The sequence below is a fragment of the Cydia fagiglandana genome, chromosome 4 (genome assembly GCF_963556715.1).
Source record: "Cydia fagiglandana chromosome 4, ilCydFagi1.1, whole genome shotgun sequence".
In the NCBI taxonomy this organism is placed as follows: domain Eukaryota; kingdom Metazoa; phylum Arthropoda; class Insecta; order Lepidoptera; family Tortricidae; genus Cydia; species Cydia fagiglandana.
In genome coordinates this window covers 2,173,587-2,194,676 of record NC_085935.1, presented here as the reverse complement: position 1 = coordinate 2,194,676, position 21,090 = coordinate 2,173,587, and the positions used below count along the sequence as shown (strand labels likewise).

Below are 21,090 nucleotides of genomic sequence, written 5' to 3'. Positions count from 1 at the left end.
TTTTTTCGTTCCTCTCTTCTGTATTATAACATTGTTTAACAATATAAATAAACGTTCATACAATGTCACTCGATTATCGAAATTACATTTTAACGTTGACTTTGAGTTACGCATACAATCGTGTCAGATCTTATTAGGATCGAGTCACCCTTTGAGATTGAATCCAATAGCGCAAAACAAACTACCGCAATAAAGACGCCGGCAATACAAAGCGAGCGTCATTATAATACAGCAATATTACCCCTCAGAACCGACCCCACTTGATATTGAAAGTCATATCGAATTGATGTTTCGCCAAACCTACGGGGCCGATACCCCTAAGTATGGCTTTCTTTTTAATATTAATGAGATAAGTGATCGCCCTACAATGTGCCACTGGCGGAATAGAAAATTCTTCGTCTCTATTAACCGGCTCATTTAAAGCCCCGATTTGAATTACAAAACGTCTTGCCTAAATGATTCGCGTAATGTACCATAAATTCATTTTCAGAGACGCCTCCTTAATTTTTCTCCGATAACCCTGCAAAGTTTCGCCATCCAGATGCGGAAAATCTGTCCCCAAGGTAGTTAGTGAGTCAACCTCACAACCATATGCTGGCACGATTGGATTTCTCCCTAAAATAATATTGGAAGTTCATCATCATCTCAGCCTATATACGTCCCACTGCTGGGCACAGGCCTCCTATCGAGCGCGAGAGGGCTTGGGCTATAGTCCCCACGCTAGCCCAATGCGGATTGGGGACTTCACATACACCTTAGAATTTCTTCGCAGATGTATGCAGGTTTCCTCACGATGTTTTCCTTCACCGAAAAGCGACTGGTAAATATCAAATGATATTTCGTACATAAGTTCCGAAAAACTCATTGGTACGAGCCGGGGTTTGAACCCGCGACCTCCGGATTGCAAGTCGCACGCTCTTACCGCTAGGCCACCAGCGCTCTCCTTGCGCGCGCTATTGGAAGTTATATGTTTATTTAGTCAACACTGTCCAACTTTATGCAGTTTCATCTCATTAACGCCGCGCGATCTTAATTTGAAATTAAGGATCAAAGATCGCTTGGTCAAATAATTTTGTTTTGAAGTCCTTCGTCAATATTAATGACGTACCCTTCGAACTCTGATTATTTATGTCTGAACGTGATGTTCATCACAACGAGAATAATCGCAATTCCCAACATTCAGGTTCTAATGAATACCTTTTTTAAAGAAAAATCGTGCTGCCGTTCGATGACTTATCTCATTAAGTATGTGTGGCATAGCACACATTTTCAATATATATCGAATTTTCTTGATCATCATCTCCATAAACACGCAAAGCCATATTTCGTACTTAATATTCTTGAAAGTATCTCGTTCCGCGGCACACAATATGTTGTTCAAGTTATTTGACTCACGTATTTTCTTGCTTTATACTTCATGTACAGATATTAGATTCTCATCTCTAGAAGTAATCCTAGTAAAGTATCTATTCATCAAATTTCATATTAAACTGGGTAGTAAGAAACAGCGCTGAACGGTATTGTTGTAGGCTGTGTTCCTGTCATAACGTCATGTTTAAACAAAGCCTAAAACGAGGCAAAATCGATACGGGTAGAGTCGCAGGCGGACGCGCGCTGCCGCCTCCAAATTATATTCTTAGCCAAATCCAGCCGGCACGTGACTCAACTTGTTGCCGCTCTTTGAAGGAGGAAAATATAGTATAGTCTAATAAGAGGTTGAGATGGAATTACTATTGTCGGTCCCACGTTGGGCGCCACTTGATTTAAATTAAATTGGCGACATAATAACCTTAGTCGCAAAGATGTCTTAATTTTCAAACAATTTTCAATACAAGTGCCTTAAGTGCTCTTTGGTCTGAAATTTGTTTGTATGGTTTTGTGTGAGTTACATTTTCACTAATGTGAAGATGTGAACGCAGATATTAAATACACTTTTTTACACTTAAACTTTCACTCAAGGAATTTCATTTATATTATTTGCGACGCAAAACAAAATTTAAAAAGTAAAATTAATTCTGTGTTAGAGTAAAATAATGACAAAGTTTTTTTATTGGCTTTCTTGCCGTAGCTTTTATAAGTTTGCTCTGTGTTAGTCACCGTATCCCCCGGGTATCGCAGACAAAGTTTTATTGAGGAAGCTAATTTATCACCGGCGTGATATAATCTTCCTACTGCATTCTAGGGGTTGACAGGCTTTAGGTTTTATGTGTTTTTGATGGAGTGTTACCCAACTTAAAGAATCTACAACTTTGGCTATCAATGAAATGACACATTCGGTTCCTTCACATTCGGGGCGCGTACCGTAGCAGTGATTCCGAGTTGTGATATTTTTTTAATTTCCTTAATGAACGTAACAATTAGGTGTTGGCTACGATCGCAACTGGCAGTCAGTCAGGCGGACGCCAGGAGCGGTATTCCCGTAGCAACGTGTATGCTACGTCTGTGTGGCTCGGTGCTGGAATTTCCAGTTATTACCGCAGGGGGAAGCGGTCTTGGGGTTGTTGGCCGCATCGATCCGCCGCACCACCGTGTTACCGGTGCACGAGGTTATACCACCAACCACTGCAGTCCTTACGTCTTCCCCTACATCAAAATTAAGAAAAAATATGTATATCAAACCGGAAAATTACCCGGTTCAGTGGGAAACCTAACTCACTCCCCGGCAGTTAATCGGAGCGACAATTTTAAGCGCTGCGGATGATTGAGAGGGTGTTAGTGAATTCATTGATGAAGGATGTCGAGCACCGGAAATCAATCGGAAGCAATTCGAGTGGCGAAACAAATTCAGCGTGGCTTGCTGGCCGTTAATTGGCTGCGGGCGGCGGCGCCGAGACGGCGGTGGAACCTCCGCATGGTGCCCCCTCCGACCTCCCCCCACTTGCTGTTTTTATGGGCGAGGAGCCCGTCGAGACCCGCACGAGTCTGGGCGGCTCTTAAATTAGTTTTGTCTTCCCCGACCTTAGGCCTCCCGGCTGCGAATTGAGTTTGCTTTCAGCAAACTGAAACGTATTAGCCTTTCATGTTACTTTACACCCGTCTCTTCTGCGCCGATGTGACGCATCAGCTTAGGGTGTTTCCAAGAGTTTACATTAATGCTTCCATAACCATAAAAAAAAAAGGTGCAAGGGTTGGTCCGTCTCACCATCGTTTCACGGGAACGCGTAACGTAATAGATGTCGCGGGTGACATTATTTTTCCATTTGGTAGGCTTATTTTCTTGTGCGGGTTATCAAGTTAGGTTAGGGGCGGCAGCGCATGGGGTGGCGGGTGGGTCCGCAGGGCGGGCGGCGAGGCGCGGGGCGTAGCTATCGACCGACACCCCCCGGCGCGGCTCAGTTTCCGGGCGAGAGTCGCGCAGTCCGCCCGCGCCGCGACTCGGTTCCGTTAGATAGTCAATTTGAATCCTTCATCATGCTGATAGGACTCGTTCGGGACTCGGTGCTGCAGTGCTTCTGCCACTCGTGCAGAGCACCGGTCCTGCCTGCAGGTTGGGAGTCGGCTGGGCGCCGCTCGTGTTGTTCCGAGCCGGCGTCGCCGGCCGCTGTCACAACGGAGACTAAAGCCCATTTGTTGACTGTTTAGATAGCCTTACAAATAAGATAAGATCTTCGTTAGAATTATACATATATATCTTCCCTTTCCAAGTTGTTAATCTTGTCTGTAGCTACGAGTAATTGTATGATCTGGTCTTTTACGCATGCAACAAAGATGGTTTTAATACTGGAAAAAGACAAATTACAAATTCTTCGTTGTCGTTAATGTCTTAATGGACTAATTTCTAATCTAATCTATGCTGGTCTCTGGCGCTATACTACTTTTATACAATATAAAACTTGTGGTTATATTGAACAACAACAACAACATCGCTATAGCTTTTACGGTGATCTAGTAGCATAGCTTGAACGTCAAACCACAATATCTTTACAAAATCCTCATTAAATCTAAAGCTCTTACTTCAAAGAAACGCCGGCCGGTGATTCGAGGGGTGGGGGCGTCGATACCGGTTATTCAAATCTTGACACTGAACACGTGGTCTACCGGTATTACTTAACCTCGTGAAAGGGACATCGAGGGACAGTCGGAGTAAGAGCTGTGTGAACCCCCCTGTGTAATCTAGACCTATTAATTTGGCCGAAGCTGCAAACTCCCCCTGTCATGAACTGTTGGCATTATGTAAGAACTTTGTTGATGGAAACGGAAAAGTTATGCTAACTTTTCCGGCGAAACTCTACGCCGGCGTCGTTTCGTTTTGTGTCTGGTCGCTATGTCAATGTTATTTTTAAATTAATGTTGCGTATTTTATGCTGTTGGGTTTGATTTAGCATACCATTTTACTTGGCCCTATTATTTGATAGTCTGGGAAATCTACTATTTGTTTCAGTTGTCTCCGTTTTTTACCTCAACGTGTTTCGTATTTCGAATAAATCGTATAGGTTGCGCTGAACGACTGCAGACTAGAGCTAGCTAGCGGCTAGCCCTATTGATTTAACATAAACTTTATATCGTCCACCATTTTGTACGGTACCACTACATCTGGCAACCATTTTGTGGGTATGTGCTCCACGATTGGGATCATGCTTTTCTATTTAAACGTGATCAGTTTTCTTTTAGTCTCTTCACAATACTATTCTAATAAATTGAGATCAATCGAATTCATCAGCATCTACTGTAAAATTTACGACCGATTCGACTACTGTTTTATTTGGCCCTTCAAAATTTAATTCGACGTCATGAAATTTTATTTTCTTTTTGATCGTTAAATCGTAGCACGTTTCTGTAGGGCTTTTACATAATGCCGGCTGATCGTGCTTTAGCACGCAATGCCGACGTAAAGTAACGTAATCAGTCGATACCACTTGTCGTTGTGCTAAAAAGTCTAAAAACAGTGATCATTAACGGGAGGATCATTGAGAAAGGGGATTCTGTAGGAATAGGATAATAGAAAGTCACCAATTTTTATACTGTTACTCATCTGGCCTTTCAACTGTTATTTTTTTGTCATTCCATTGCTTTTACAAATACATAATGCTAGGAGTTGCTTAGTTTCTTCAACCTTAGCAATACTATCAAGCTTGCTTAGGTATTTGTTAAGCTTGCTCTTTCTTGTCTACATTTGTGTCTCGATAAAGTCGCGTCACGTATCTCCTATAAAATTTACCCGTACGTTGACAAGAATTATATTGCTAATTTTATTTCAATGACTCCTATATGAACAAAATTACTTATTACGCTCCCCCTATAATCAAAACCTCAAAATGTATTCATTACAATCCCGAAACTCCACCGCACATTATTCAGATGTGATGTCATCAAACGCTCATCAACCTCGGAGGGTATGTCAACCGGCAATTTGTGAAGAGGCATAGGGGATAGCGATTACATAATTGTTTAGGGTGCGATTAACAGTCGAGTTTAATTAACTCAACAAGTTTAGGACCCTTTTGATCCGCGGGGAGCAACAGGACAATCATTGGAACATTCCATTTAAATACCGGCGCTTAGTTCGCATTGCTCTTATGGGGTGGGAACTTCGGAACGCAAATGTTATATAACTGCGTATTTTAAATATTTTAATTTATTGTCTGTGTTTGTTAAAGCACGTAAAACACTACTTGTAAAGTTAATGGTGATGCATTGCAGGTCCGAAGTTTGCGTGTCCCGCCTCGTCTCGCTACACTTGTTATGCTGAAACTTGCGAATTTAAGAAGGTCTCTTCGCTCGTTTTAGTTTTGAAGTTTGAGGCAAATAAGACATTTGTTGAGAATTCATTCTTTTTAAAATCGTGACATAGGAGAATAGGCGAGCGTTAGGTGTGGGACTGTGGGATAAGCATATTGAGCATAACTAATTAATATTTAACAAATAATAATTATTTATTGAAATACGGCTTAGGTACTTATCAACTAATCAAAATAGTTTTTAGAAGACGGGAGTGACAAAGTGACCATTTAAGTCGTTAAAAGCTATTGTTGCTCGTAGAGGGGTTGTCTTAATAAACTGCAATGAATTGCGTGACGTGACTTCAGATATGCCAAAGCCATCTAATACCAATGGGGTACCTTTTATAAGTTGCATAAGTTCGCCTAGGACAACTGTCTAAACTCGGACCCGAGTCACCCGAGTCCGACGCTGGTCCCATACTCCAGCTCCAGCATGTATTACGAATTAAATATCTAAATAAATAAATAAATTACACCAAACTCATAATCACTATCTCAGTAGCTAAGTGTTCCGTTTTCCACCATCCTTCTGATGACATATTTCACACATCAATCCACTTGACAAGACTAAGCACGCCATTACATCTGCGAGGCACGTAGCCACCGCCGCACTTTTAATTTAAACTTCAACCGCGTTCCATCACACTAATGAGACCGGCATCAAACGTGTCCATGCTTTCTACACTTGCCCTTCTGTCTGAACGGTTGGGAACTGGGGAAATTAAAAACGCATAATGTTGCCGTCGAGCGCTTTAATCCACTTCTAACACTTTATTTCTTATATCATATTTTTCGTACAGATTATTGTATTGTATTTCATTATATAATCTCCATTCCCATTTATAATTGCTAGAACAATGAACACTTAGTTTTCACGGTGCTTTTTCCTAACAAGTCATAAATTATTTCAATTACCTACAGCAACTGGGTACATACTTGCTTAATTAGTGTGTTTAATTGCAATTTACTAGATATTCTAAGATTCTAACAACAATCTATGTTCTTGTTCTGCTACACGTCTTTGTTTGAGTGAAGACATCGCTTCTCAAAGTGTCTTCAGAAGATTACTCGCAATATCATAAACTAAACCGAATATTTAAGATCTTCAACAGCACTAATGAAAACAATTCATATCCCAAAATACCGACTAGTTCCACAGTCCAGTCTAAATTCAAATTTGCCATGCGTTTCCGCCAAAAACTTCCGCGGTCGCGTTTTGTACGTATTCCCAACGGCTGTAAATTTACCATTTCTCCCCTCGCGAGTTTAAAGCCGCTCTAAATATTTTATCAGTTTACATGTCGTATCGTGCGGCGCCGAGGGGTCTGCCTTTCAGCCTTAACTGCCATTTCAAACATTTATATTCTATTTACACAAGGTTTTTTGCGCTCTTTAATGTTATAATTGGTGGGGTTCTGTTTCTGGTTTGATTTAACTCTTTCATTTATCCCGGTTTAACTTGGTTTAGGTTAGGTGATCAACATTTCATGAAGCTCTCGTCATATCCTATAGCACTTTCATATTTGATAAATACTAGGTGATTTAGGTGATTACGATCTTTTTAATTGCCGCCGGGGTCCAGGTTTGATTCAGCTTTTGATTTATCCCCGTTAACATGGCTTAGTTTGGACATAAACAAAGCTTTTTATATCTCAGGGTTGGTTTATCTGCAATGTGCATGTTCACTGCGGTGTTGCGAACTAGTTAACCTTAATCTCACTGGGATATTTGGTCTGGCGGGTTTGTTTTATCTCTCGGAGAATTGTGCATAAAGAACACGTTGTTTCGTCTCGAGCTTATGAGCTCTTGTTCGTGTAGGTATTTGCAACTAAGTGATGTTTTGATTGTGGAACGATATTGATGTCACATTTACTTTGTTGTTGCTCTGGATGTAGTTATTTCTATATCTTCTTTGTCACTCACTAATGTACATTACTAATTATATCCATTAGTTCTAGTAGGTTCTCTGCATTCTGTCTCCGCAACCTTTTGTGTAAACTTAATGTCAATCATGTCCTACACATATTGCCTATATCTTATATCAGTATAGGACTCATTAATAGGGCATGCTCCCGGGAATTCCCGGTTCTCATATTCCCGGGAATTCCCGGGAATTTTATGGTGTTAAACGAACCGGTATTGAAGACCCGGTACCGGTACTTCCCGGTTCTCATCATACGGTACTGCATGCCCTACTCATTAAGGTCCCACGTAATTTGAATAAGGCTATATATTAAATTAATTTAAGGTAAGCCGTACATATACTTTACGCTTAGCTTAACGCTCTCCAACTCTCCATGACATGTCTCCGCAGTGTCTCGTGTAAGCCTGGGCTTATCGCAAGGGATTACTCGAGCACACAGTACCTATCTATTCCTCTCACGTGCCCATACTGTGTTGTAGCCTTATTACCTATCTCTTAATTTCTTGAAGGACACCCGGACTAGTATTTTTTGAAGAAAATTGAAGCTTTTTCAAAAAATACTAAGACCTATTACATAATTTTAAGATATTCCCAACATCTACTTTCTCTACTGCCTGTCTTCAAACTCTCTTGTGTACATCTGGATTCTGGACTTATAGTGAAGAACGCGCAATGAGGCAGAATCCACCTGATGTTACTGCCGACATGGCTCCCTACAGTCCCTACTTCAGCTGCCACAAATGCTGTCGCAAATGCTGGTCCCGCATTGGCTTATACAGCCACGAGAGACATTGTTCCTCGCTTACAGACGCTGCATAAAAATCTGTCAAGATGTTAAAGGCCTTATAATGAGTGAAGGAATACCTATCCCCAATATCGCCCTCGCCGTGTCACGTTACCTCATTCCTTCCATCTTTTAATTTTTTACCTTGTTTTGTAACGCCTCACGAATACCGTAGTCTTTTTAAGTGAATTAAGTTTCTATATTCTAGTGATCCTAACACTTTTTGAATTGTCTCTACTCCGTTTGGTGTAACCCTGGACTTATCGCCAAGGATTACCCAACCCCACAGCATTCTCCTCACGTCTCGTGTCGCCTTATTACCTCACAACTATTCGGGCAAGTCGAACCCGAAACTGCCTAAACGACGATTTATTTTCCTACTCAATTTTTGGGACATACTGTAACATGGGAGGGGGGAGCGTTGCGTGTTATGTTCATGGTGTTTTTGCAAGTACGAAGAACAAAGTTGCGGAAAGAAAATATTACATATGACTCATTCCGTACTTATTTGAAGAGTCTACAAATGTACTTTTGTTGTAGATGTGTTTGTAACAATAAAAGTGACAATAGACAAGTTTTGGACCAACTAAATTATGTTTGATAAGACATGAATGTTGTTGTATGACGCTATTTTATATTTAATCGTTAATATTTGCGCAAATAATCCTGCCTTTGATCATACACCTACAAAGCTCTAGCAAATAAGACAACGACACCTGAGTACCTACTCATGTTGAATTAATCCATGCCACGGCTTAGATGAGTCAGGCAACTGTAAGCACGAAGTGATTAACGGCTCCAGCGGCCCGCTCCTATTTATACGTTCCTATCAACACAAACATTGTTCAACAATCCAGTCCAACAAAGGATACAGTCCTCCACAATGCGTCAGCGGTCACGGACAAAGACCTTCATGAAACAGCATCAAAAATAACGAATCGATACTCGCATTTTATCGTTTCAGCTAGTCACGCGAGCATCGGGTCGGTTCCAATCGATTCATTTGGGCCTCAGGGTCTTTAAATAAACATCGGCCAGTAATCGCTTTTCGATTGTCGCCCGCTGAAATATGAAGTTGCCCATTAAAGGTCTAGGTCTTGTCGTAATGAATATTTGCCGCTTTTCTTGATTGAAATAAACTGCCTCGAGCGTTTTCCTGCGAGGAATGACTTAATGAAGAAGAATGGTTGGCGACTCGATAAATTTCTGTTTTCTTTCACTGTTGCAGTACTTGCGGTAGGATTCCGTTTTTCCGACTTTTAGCAATCTTCACTACTTATTTTATACCATACATTTCCTTTGAATAGTCTTAGCAGTGAGTAAGATTCGTATGGGGTCATTATAGGGTTTATATCTAGAGTTTTATTAATTTGCAAATGGGCTTTATCTCCTCGTGGCCTTGGCGGCGGCTAGGCCTCCCCTAACTCTATGTTTCCTCACAGCACACCGGCGCTCGGCACCAGTCAAGAAACCAGTCGGCAAACCAAGGACGAAGCAACCAAAGAAGGTCAAATTTATAAGTAAGTGTTTGGTGCAACGCGTGTAATATTAACATGAGTGCATTAGGAAGGTTGAATCAATACTGCTCTGTGTGCCAACTTACTATACACACGAACTTGCGTCACAGCTGTAGAACGCAGTTGTTTGGTGACGTTTTTGATTCACTGATCAAACATTCATGGATCTCTTCTGCTTTTTGCAAAGAAACAGAATAGTCTCCGTCCTTTTAATGTAGTAAATCCGCTTAGGGTATTAACTATTAACTGATGCTGCCTGCAGCTAGCTGTGCGTAATTTCCCACCTCAAGAAAATACTTTTTGGAATCTTAGCTAAAGATAGGTACGAATACATTGACAAACCCCAATGCCAACTTATCGAACTGAACACAAGCGAAGTTTCTTCTCAAGAAGCTTACCCGATAGCGAAATAGTCGATACCTTCATTGTGGACACAAAGGCGAATACGTTTTCGATATGCCCTTGGCTTCAAATAGTTTGCTTGCCTTCCGACACGTCAACAACGGGTCTGGGCGCACCTTTCTTCTGATCGTGAAACAAAAATATACGACTCGTCATTTCATGTTTTATATTCAATAAAGAATTCGCAGATTTCCGTGTTTTACGAGTTTTCGTTCTAATTCAACAGATATCGCGCATATCTTTAGTTACAGTACAGTTAGGTACGGTGATGTCCTTATGAGTCATCCTTGAAGGGTGGTTTCCCCCCACTCGAGGGGCTTACACGGAACTCTCTCAGGAATTACACGTATCAACGCTATTGTTCGCAGAAACAAAAGCGTGCTAGAAAAACCGCCTCGAGAAGAAAATTTCATAAAGCAACTGAAGTTTGTCTACATTCATGACTAGCCGTGAAGTCGCAAATTGAACAATGCTGTTTGTAATATATCACTTTAAACTCTCGCGTTTTGTACACATATTTAATTACACAAACGGGTCTACCGCGATATAATTTCATTGTTTTTACCTTTAATTCCGACGTTTCAGCTGAGTTGCACCAGATGTGGTCACGAAAAGACGTAAAAACAATGAAATAATTATATCGCGGTAGACCCGTTTGTGTAATTAAATAAATGCTGTTTGTGTTTTTGTGTTTGTGTGTGTTCTATTTATTACACTCCGCGAAGTGATATGGTAGAGTTAGAGTTAGAGGGCCTGTGGGCCTGCCGTGAAATACGTTCGTTCGTCTATTTGCCTTGATATATACTTAAGTATCTATATCTTTACCCTATAATATTCAAAAGCTGTGAAGAGGCAGATAACGAAGTTTATGATATTCAATGTTCGCGGTAGGCCCTCTGAGTATTATGGTCGCAAACACAAACGTTATAAGCCCAAACATCCTTCAACATTCTTAGAAAGTTTTCATAATTACTCCCCTTAGTTAAGAGTTCACACTGCAACCCAAAATGACGTAAGATGCTGCCAAAAGTTGCCAAACTGACGTAATCTACCTAATCTTACGTCCTTTCCCAAGTGTGAGTAAAGGTTCGGCGACACTCGACCTTGAGTATAACGGTAATTTATGCGACGGGGAAATTCTCCCGGCTTTTAAAATTACCCCTAAATTATGTCGGAACTTAATTAAGTGGGGGATAAAGGGGCGTTTAAATTTGTCTATGATGCGCGGATTTTTCTAAATTGCAGCTTTAGGGATGATACATGGTGTTTTATGGGAGTTCTTGTTTGAAATTAGGTTTAAGACTTGTTTGGGGATGATCATGTTTCTTTTACCGAATGTAGAAGAATACGAGTTGGCCAATAAATGATATCAGGACGCCATTATTCTCTAGTTATAAAAAAAGGTTTTTATAAAGAACTACTTAATTTCCATGAAAACAAAATGTCCTCTTTCTGTTCATGAAAACTTGGAAGAAGACCTATCTCTACACAGAAGAACAAAAAAGATAAGTGTATGTATCTGATATAATTAATGACGTTGTTTGTTACAAAATACTGAATAAAAAAAGTAATAATAGTCTGTAGTGGACGAAATAAATAGGCTTCAAAATTTATCAATACCAGATAAACATAATATCCCTCCTACTTTTTATGTAAACAAATTCTTATGAATGGAACAAAATCCCGATCGAGAAACCATAAAGTTTTACGTAAAAACATTCCGCAAAGAAAAACATTGCACGGACAGGACCCCAAACTAACCTAAAGGGTCATAAGTTTATCCTACCCGCATTTAAAAGTAACGGGCACGGTAGCGTCCGATGGCGTGGGGAAAACCCGGAAAACTGCCTCTATGCACGTCGGGCACATTTAGCTTTAATGTTATGCTTACGAATTTGGCTCGTTCAATTTACATGTGCCTGTAAAAAGTTGTAACTGATATGTCCTAAGTAAGATAGATAAACTTATATTAATCCCTAGGTGCATATTTTATTAAATATTAAATTACATAAATTACTATAAGACATAAATAGGAATATAAAACTAAAACTAACTACAATTAAAATAACTAAAACTAAAAATTAAAAATACCTATCAAAATTTGGTGCCCTCGGGAGGGTGCCCAACACGCAGGCAGCGTTCCCGCGCTGGATTGCGATGGCAATTCGCTGCGCGAGAAAGCTGCCCGCGCGGGGGTCACCCGTTGCCTCCCTCAACCTTTTCCCAAGCGCCTTAATGAGCATATGTGCGCCTCTGCCCCACGAACCAAGTGTCTCGACGTCTAGGTGCATGTCTCTAGATCCCTATAGTAATATTATAAATGCGAAAGTCACTGTCTCTCACCATCACCTCGCGCTTAAACCGATTAAAATAAATTCGGTAAGGAGATAGTTTGAGTCCAGGGGAAGGGCATAGGATATACCTCGATGCTATCTGTGACGTTCTCTATCTTTCAAACCAAAAATTAAACTTGTCTGATGGCTGTCACACGCACAAACGTACAATGAAAACATAATAAAACATTTCAGTCATATTTTAATATTACTAGTAGTATTGTCGTTCTATTAGTAGATTTTGTTTCCTATTACGAAACGAATAAACTGTGGAATAAACGCACAATGATAATACATAATAATATTAATAATATAGCATTTAATTTTTGAATTCCCTCTTGAGCGACTCTCAAATCAAATTTATTCATTATTCCAGAATTATTTCATTTGCAATATTTATTTGAATTACTTGCGACCAAGGTTCTTATTCTTTTCAATTGATTGTATCTTTAGTAAATGTAGCATTGTTATCAACTTTCTCCTTTTTAATACACATGTTGTCGAATGATAACAATCCTTTGACCCGCAATATGTATACCTAATGTAGACAATTAGTATCCTTTATCGTTATCATTTCTTAGTTAGCTACCGACTGTGTATAGTTGTAGGCAATATTCGCTGTTATCGATTTGATGAATCATTTCATTGTCTTTTGGAAGTAAATTACTTACCTGCTAATAAATACGCATAATTTTAAAATGGAATTGTCAGGTGAGTGAGCTAATAGAAGGTGCTTTTCCACCGTTTACTTAAGGCTCAGATAGATAGTGTCAAATACCGCAATGTAATGCAACTCGCATGCAGTTCTCGCGCCGTCTATATGAGTTTTCTCTCTGCGAAGTCAATACGAGTATAGTGAAAAATAAGTTAGATGAAATCTAGTGTAAAGAAGACTGTACCTACGCATTGACAAGCGTGGAGGCTATACTCTAAACTCTAAAGGCCTTTGTTCAGCAGTGGAATTGTGATGATATTACTGTGCAGTGCACCAGACGTTTGTGTGTCTGTTTACACTAAACATTGCATACCTACTCAAAATACTATAACGCAGGCTATTTCCTTTTGCACGTCGCTCAACAGAAAAATCCTTTTAAAACTCCTGCAAGAAATATCGCTTAGTGTTAACCATTAAACAATTCGGACAGAAAGAATCCTGGCCACGTGCCCAAGTGCAGTCCAGACTCACTCGTCTCTTTAATTCATTTCCTAGTGACTATTCATTCAATTTATGTACTTGTTTTCTCAGCGGAGATTATCTGCGGACAATCGAGGGGGATTTAAAATGCACGCTTCTGCTCCAGTTGCCCGTTTTTACTTATTCATCTTTGTTGCAGCCCCTTGTAATTTAATTTTCTTGAGACTGTTTTGTCGCCTGCATTGGCAGAGTTAAATTAACCGGAAAAGTTCTCCTGGAAATGTATTGTTTCACGAGAAATTACTTAGAAATTTGCACCCATCACCAAATTTTTGTACCTACTCAAATTTGTCACCGAATTGTTGTTGTTATCTTCATATTTTTATTATCTGCATTGTAGCTAAACATTTTATTAATATTTGTGTAACAACGCTTTAGCCAGCAAGCTACTATTACCATATCAATTCCCTTATTATAGCGAAAACCTACCAAGAGTCCAAGATATAAAGCCCGTCCACGAAAAAAAGTGGTCGGTGTTACAACGACAAATTAGAAAAAAAACTAAGAAAAACAATTTCATGGGCTATTTAAATTAAAGTTTTATTAGTGTTCTTTAAAATTAATAAACCTCCTGTTTAACAAATTAACACTGGTAAAATGCCCTGACTTTGCTTCGGACTCCTTCCATCAATCTCTGTACATCACTTTCGGTCACCTTTTTACATGTCGTATCCCACATTCTTTTGAACTGTTGCTCATTTGTAGCAATTTTACCACTATTTTTCAATTTTCTTTTCATTATTGCCCAATAATGCTCTACCGGCCGGAGTTCTGGGCAGTTTGGTGGATTTGCTAATTTCGGTACAAAGGAGATATTATTTTCAGTGTACCATTCTAAAACAGATTTGGCATAATGTGAGGACGCTAAATCAGGCCAGAATATGACAGGCTCGGTGTGGTTTCTTATAAACGGCAATAAACGTTTTTTCAAACACTCTTTCGTGTAAATGGATTGGTTAATCGTACCCGTAGTAACAAACGATTTGCTTTTTTGACCACATGTACAGATGGCTTGCCAGACAAGGAATTTTTTTTCAAATTTATCAAGTTTTTTTGTTGTAAATTTTTTATCGGCATTCCCTCTTTGATTTGCCACATAGAACTGCAAACCTGGTAATTGCTTAAAATCTGCTTTCACGTATGTTTCGTCGTCCATCAAAATACAACCAAACTTCGTCAAATATTTTGTATACAACTTTCGAGCCCGGGTTTTACATAATTTATCCTTTGTAGCATCGCGATTAGGAACTGTAGTTGCCTTGTACGATCGTAAACCTGCACGCTGCTTGATTTTTTGGACATACGATTTCGATACCTTACATTTTCTGGCGACGTCACGGACAGAGAGAGTTGGATTCTTCTTAAAATGCTCGATTACTTTTTTTGCCTTAGTTTTATCAGCAGGACCGCGTTTTCTACCCGAACCACCTTTTCTTGAAACAGACAATCTGGACTGATAATTAGCCAATACCTTTTGCACGGTTGACTTCGGAACTTTTAATAATTTGGCTAAGTTTCCTTGCGATATACCGACATTTTGGTTGTAGGTGTACACGATCTTTTTTCGGATGTCCAGTTGGCTAGACGACATTTTATAAATGTTACGAATTTATAAACTCCAAATAGCCCTAAACGATAGTTTATTCTTCCCGCTATTTAACAATCAAAGTGACAGATGTCAGTTGTCTTTTATTTTATATATTTTTTTTATTAAATGCTGACCACTTTTTATCGGGGACAGACCTTATTCAATTTTTGGACTGGTCTGAATAATATTCTAAATACATTGGAATTTGATTATTGGCCAAAGGCACTAGTAGGTCTAATTAATCTACCGTATACTTCAGGTAAAGATATTCATTTTTTTTTCTAGGAGTTTCATCGAACTCTTCTACATTTAAGACGTGAAAACGCTTTCCAAAATAAAACATAAGCTGAATGTAAATGCGAACGAAGAAAAACATACTAATTTGACATTTGACAGTTAGAAAAATCATATGTGGGCTGTTACTTTGTTACCAATTGTCTTAATTTGATACATATTGTCGACAGCGACCGAAATCCGCTGTCAGGAGATGTCGAAGGGCGGGCTGGCGTACGAGGTGATCCTCGCCGAGCCCGTCGGGGTGCCCGTGCCGCGCCGCGCCGACTCCCCCGAGAAGACCCCGTCTGTCGAGGAGATACAGGAGAAACTGAAGGCTGCCGAGGAGAGGAGACGTGTGAGTACACTTTATATTACCTGGGAGTCGCTACAACCAGGAGCGCTGCCTTACTCGAGAGGTCTTCAAAATCTAGGGGTAATAACCACATCAGGGTATTGAGTATTGAGGAGAGGGTACATCAGATACAAGTGAGTAAGGTACGAGGTGATTCTCGCCGAGCCCGTCGGCGTGCCCGTGCCGCGCCGCGCCGACTCCCCTGAGAAGACCCCGTCTGTCGAGGAGATACAGGAGAAACTGAAGGCTGACGAAGAGAGACGTGTGAGTATATTTTATACTTATCTGAGAGTCGCTACCTGGTATGCTGACCCACTCGAGAAGATGTCTGCAGTCGAAGAAAATCCAGGGAAAACTGCAGGCTGCTGAAGAGCGCGGATACGAATGTTCCTACGTATGGTTATATCCTGATTAATACATTTTAATCTGAGGCCTATTCAGGCCTCTTATCCGCAACAGAGTATACTCTGCTGGCTACCGTATTCACCAACAGGAACCTAACAGAAGAGTTTGGTGTTCATACCTACAAATTAGCATTTATATTCTTCTGTATAGTGGAAGTGCTTCACCAGTTGGTCTGCTCCAGATTATCTTGTCTTGGAGTCAGTCATTGTGCTGGTGCCATTCCGCGCTGGCATGAGAGATGCTTTCGTCGCTAGAGCGCACTGGCGTAAAAAAAAATTATTCTATATGCTGTTGTCCTAAAAATATACATCATTCGAAACATAAAATAAAAATCATATTTCCATTCCAGAGTCTGGAAGCCAGCAAAATGGCCGCGATCGCCCAGAAGATGGCCAAGATCGAGGAGGCGTCGCGGTTCCGCAGCGAGCAGTCCAACAACTTCATCGCCAGCACCAAGGAGGCGCTGGACGCCAAGATGGACTCCCACGAGGAGAAGCGCGAGGCGTACATCAACGAGCTGCGGGCTCGGCTCAAGGACCATCTCGAGGGCGTCGAGAAGACAAGGTCAGTGAAGACATCAGACTTACAGGAGAGAGAGCTAGAGAACCTACATCAATAGGATTCATACCGAACGAGCTGCCGCGCGAGGAAATTTCCGCGCGAAGCAGCTCGGTCTGTGTAGACGTGCCCCGGGCGAAGCAAGCAAGCTACTCACGTCTCCATAGTCCGATCACATAAAAATTACGAAAATATATCTAATTTCATTTATTTTCAATCGTATTATATAAAAATATTCAGGGTAACAACCCTGAATACGATAGCAGTGTATAACTATAAAATATAGCCGAGGAATTTGACTAGCAAAATTCTAATCAGAAATGTACTTTTGGTGTCATTGGGATAAAATGTTAAAAGCCACACAATCGCTAAACCTTTCTTGCAATGTTCGCGCGACGCGTCGTATCTTTTGTTCCTGTCTACTCTCCTGGCTATGGGCCCTCTTACATGGTGTTGTTGTACAGGTTGACCCTGGAGCAGCAGACGGCCGAGGTGTACAAGGCCATCGAGGAGAAGATGAACACGGCGGCCGCGCAGCGCGACGAGAACATCAAGAAGATGCTCGAACGCCTGCGCGAACATGTAAGTGCCACTACCTTTTATTATCTCCCCCTAAAAGGGAAGGGGAGGGTATGGGAAGGGTTGTCTGAAACCTCTTCTTTTCTGTATTCTTTGAACTGTTTTTTTGTAATGAGACTAATGAGGCGTGCAATAAAGACTATAAAGAGTAAGTATTTGTATTGTATTATCTCGAAAACCACGAAACTTCTACTAGACCTATAAGTGAATTTTATGGACCAGCCTAAGGTCTGTCGGTGGTTTAAGGTTATCCATTAATTACTGGACACCCAGTATATTATTTCTGCATTCCATACTTCCAATGATACACTTGACATCATTCCGCCGGTGTATTATGGGTCGCTTTATCCATCTTTATCCACGTGATAAAATAACTCACTTTTTAACACCGTGGGATAGAAAGTGACGGACACCGTTTTATCATGCTGTCACGTAGACAAGAACGACCATCATATCCGTACTGATTTTGGTTGCACTTTTGATATTTGACAGGTATTCTTATACATTGTATCTTCTACATTGATCTGTGGTCCGAATTCAGAAATTCCTATGTACACGCCAGCTTAGCAGCCAAATATTGCACTGTTGCAGGGGTCGGCAAACCGAGGCTCTTCAAGCCACTCAAAAGATTAACACTTCAAACACTTGGAGTTCGTAAACGACTGTTGGCTGTTGACGATTCCTTCAACTGGTGATTTCTACTGTGGCTCTACTCAAAAGTTTACCGATTCCTGCACTATTGAATGTTTGTGTGTTGTTGTGTGAACTTATTAGTCCTACTCGGCTTTACCAAGGCGTTTGACACTGTCATTATCAGGTATATTTGACGTCTTGTCTTTCTGTATTATAAACTACAAGAAAACAAAATGATATTGCATTTAATGTGTTATTACTAAGGCGACGCACAATATCGATGTTAGTTTTACAAAATCATCCCTTGATTGCCGGCGTCTCCACGGGCGCCACTCTCGGCCCAATTTGATTAACCGTTCGCTGGCAGCCATTTGCCATCCAATAAGTTACTGGAGATGTTTAACTACGTTATAAGGGGAGCTTCGCCCGTGGTAGCCGGCAGGTAATGTTTATAATTTCACTACCATTTTGTCATCTGGAGAGTAAACAGAACATTTTTGCATTTTAATAAGTCAGTCGCTTATCCTTATTGGAAACAGTTGGGGGAACACTGATTTTTATTGTTTAATTTTGCGCATCACAACGTTGACGATGAGAAAGCTCTTTTTTTTTAATATGTTGGGAAACGGTCACATTATGTTCTGTCTCGGCAAGCCTGCGGCCTAGCAACTACCTAGTCAAGCAGCCCCTTTTCGTATCTCCATGGTAGCCGAATTAATAGACTTTGATACTCATTAGCAAAACTGTTCTGCCTCCATACCGCCTCATTTGAATGTCGTCCGCTTGGGCCATATGCCGTAGGAGGAGCAGGTGCGCAAGGTCCGCGCCGGCAACCAGGAGCGCTTCCAGCAGCTCGAGGCCTCCATCCAGGACAAGCTGCAGCAGGCCGAGGAGCGCCGCCTCGCCCGCGACGCCGAGCAGCGCGAGAAACGGCGCCATCATGTGAGATATCATGCTGTATTGTCTTTTAGGTCCTCATTCTTCGGCTTAATCGGTGCGGAAGGAACACGGTCTTCTAGAAGCCAAGGTATGTCCAGATCATTTGGGAAAGTTCCATCCGAGACAAGTCCAATGACCGCTATTTAACCCCTGATAATTCTGACTGACCTGCTGCAGAAAAATACCTGTGTTATACCAATATCAGCAGGCAACTAGGTTATATGCCAATATTAGCTACTTAAATTTCCCCGGGTGCTGATTGAGCTGTGGCAGTTGGGTAACATGATCACAAGTGGAACTGCAAAGGCAATTAGGCTTCCTCCGAAGGTTTATAACCAAAACCTCCAAGCACAGTAGGCCTTAGCACTACGGACTTTTGGCATCGCAGCATGAAGCATCAATGTCAGTTTTGATTCCTGAGGTTTGAATTAGACAACTGCGACTAAGATCACTATCGACGCTGACTAAACCAGAATCTACAGGGCAGAGCAGACTCCACAACACAGGTACAATTAACAGGATATCATCCAACATCAACCTGTTATTTATTTTTTTCTACCAAAATTATATTTTGTCGATTTTTTATATCATAGCCTTTCGATGTTTCAAATGTTTCAAAAGTTCTCGAAACGATTCTGCTAACTTAAAAAAAAAACATACAAGAGAAACCTCGATAGGCCACAATCAACGAATCATATCATTCTCATCACAATTATTTCAACCATTTTTTTTTTCCCTTATTTTTTGTTACTCATCCGCCATCAGAACGCTAAGATCGAGGAGGCGCGCTCGACCGTCACGGCCAAGGTGGAGGAGATCACCAAGGACATCGAGACCAAGCTCAGCGCCGCCGAGCAGAAGCGGGAGCTCGAGATACAGAAGAAACTCGCCTTTGTTAAGGAGGAGGTACGGTGCACATTGCTGTGGCTTTCCACCGTGTTCTTTTAGTACTATCTACCATAATAATTTAATACTATACACGGTGGCTAAAAAATAAGTGCATTCTCGTTGCCAGGGAGGTTTTGGGATTGTACTGATCAACTTTTACTAAGGGACGAACCCCGAAATCACGAAAAAACATTTACCCTCCCATAGAAATTAATCACTTTAATCAGCCAAATTTTTTTTCGCGATTTCGGCGTTGTCCCATAGTAAAAGTTGCTCAGTATAATCCCAAAACCTCCCAGGCAACGGGAATGTAGTTATTTTAGCCACCCTGTATACTATAGGTCTGCCATTTCATCTCAGGCGGTTGATAAAAAAGTTGTGCTCTGATTGAAGGTAGCCGACTTTTGGGACTTCTATTAATCCTTAGCTGAACGTAGTAACTCCTTAACAGCCGCCTCAGTTAAACGGCAGACCTGAAATAAGATTTACTTATGGTGCTTGTACATGGTGAAAGCCGAGAGCTATTCGCAGAGAGAAGCAGTTTGTGCAAGTTATTTGTATTATAGTTCGTTTTTTTTAGCATTAGAAATAAGATAAACAATCTTGATGTGTCTTTTATTTTAAAAACACATTTTAAAAATAAGTGTTCCGTGAACAAAGTTTTGTACGGAACACTAATAAGTTACGGCAAATATGTAACAATTATGAATCTAATACGATCATTTATATTCTTCTGCTTTCATAAGTAATAGTTACTGACTTTTAAAAAGCGTTTTTCAACTAAAAGGCATGTCAAGATCGCTTCTTTAAAGTTCTTTTTAATGCTAAAAAACGAACTATAGCTGCGGCTTCATTTACTCCAGTCGCGCATATCATGCAGGTTACTTGCGTGGGTTGATTGCTCTCGTACATGTTATTAATAGCTGGAACCACACGCTTTATAGCGTTGTCTACACAATGCATGTAACCTGTGCAAGTGGCTGCTATATGTACAATC

General features: G+C 40.7%; 1 protein-coding gene across 3 annotated transcripts in view; it reads left to right on the top strand.

Moving 5' to 3' along the window:
- LOC134663445 (stathmin-4) overlaps positions 1–21,090 on the top strand; it is a 134,030-nt gene that overhangs the window by 28,844 nt on the left and 84,096 nt on the right. The window contains exons 1-7 of one of the 3 annotated variants that reach the window (XM_063519812.1): positions 3,326–3,487; positions 9,871–9,948; positions 15,928–16,094; positions 16,846–17,060; positions 17,519–17,636; positions 19,068–19,208; positions 19,971–20,111. In XM_063519812.1, coding sequence (XP_063375882.1) covers positions 3,412–3,487; positions 9,871–9,948; positions 15,928–16,094; positions 16,846–17,060; positions 17,519–17,636; positions 19,068–19,208; positions 19,971–20,111 — 936 coding nt within the window. In that variant the 5' untranslated portion in view covers positions 3,326–3,411. Of the gene's footprint in view, positions 1–3,325; positions 3,488–9,870; positions 9,949–15,927; positions 16,095–16,845; positions 17,061–17,518; positions 17,637–19,067; positions 19,209–19,970; positions 20,112–21,090 lie in introns of those variants that run through there. The other 2 variants (XM_063519813.1, XM_063519814.1) reach the window with 2 other exon arrangements.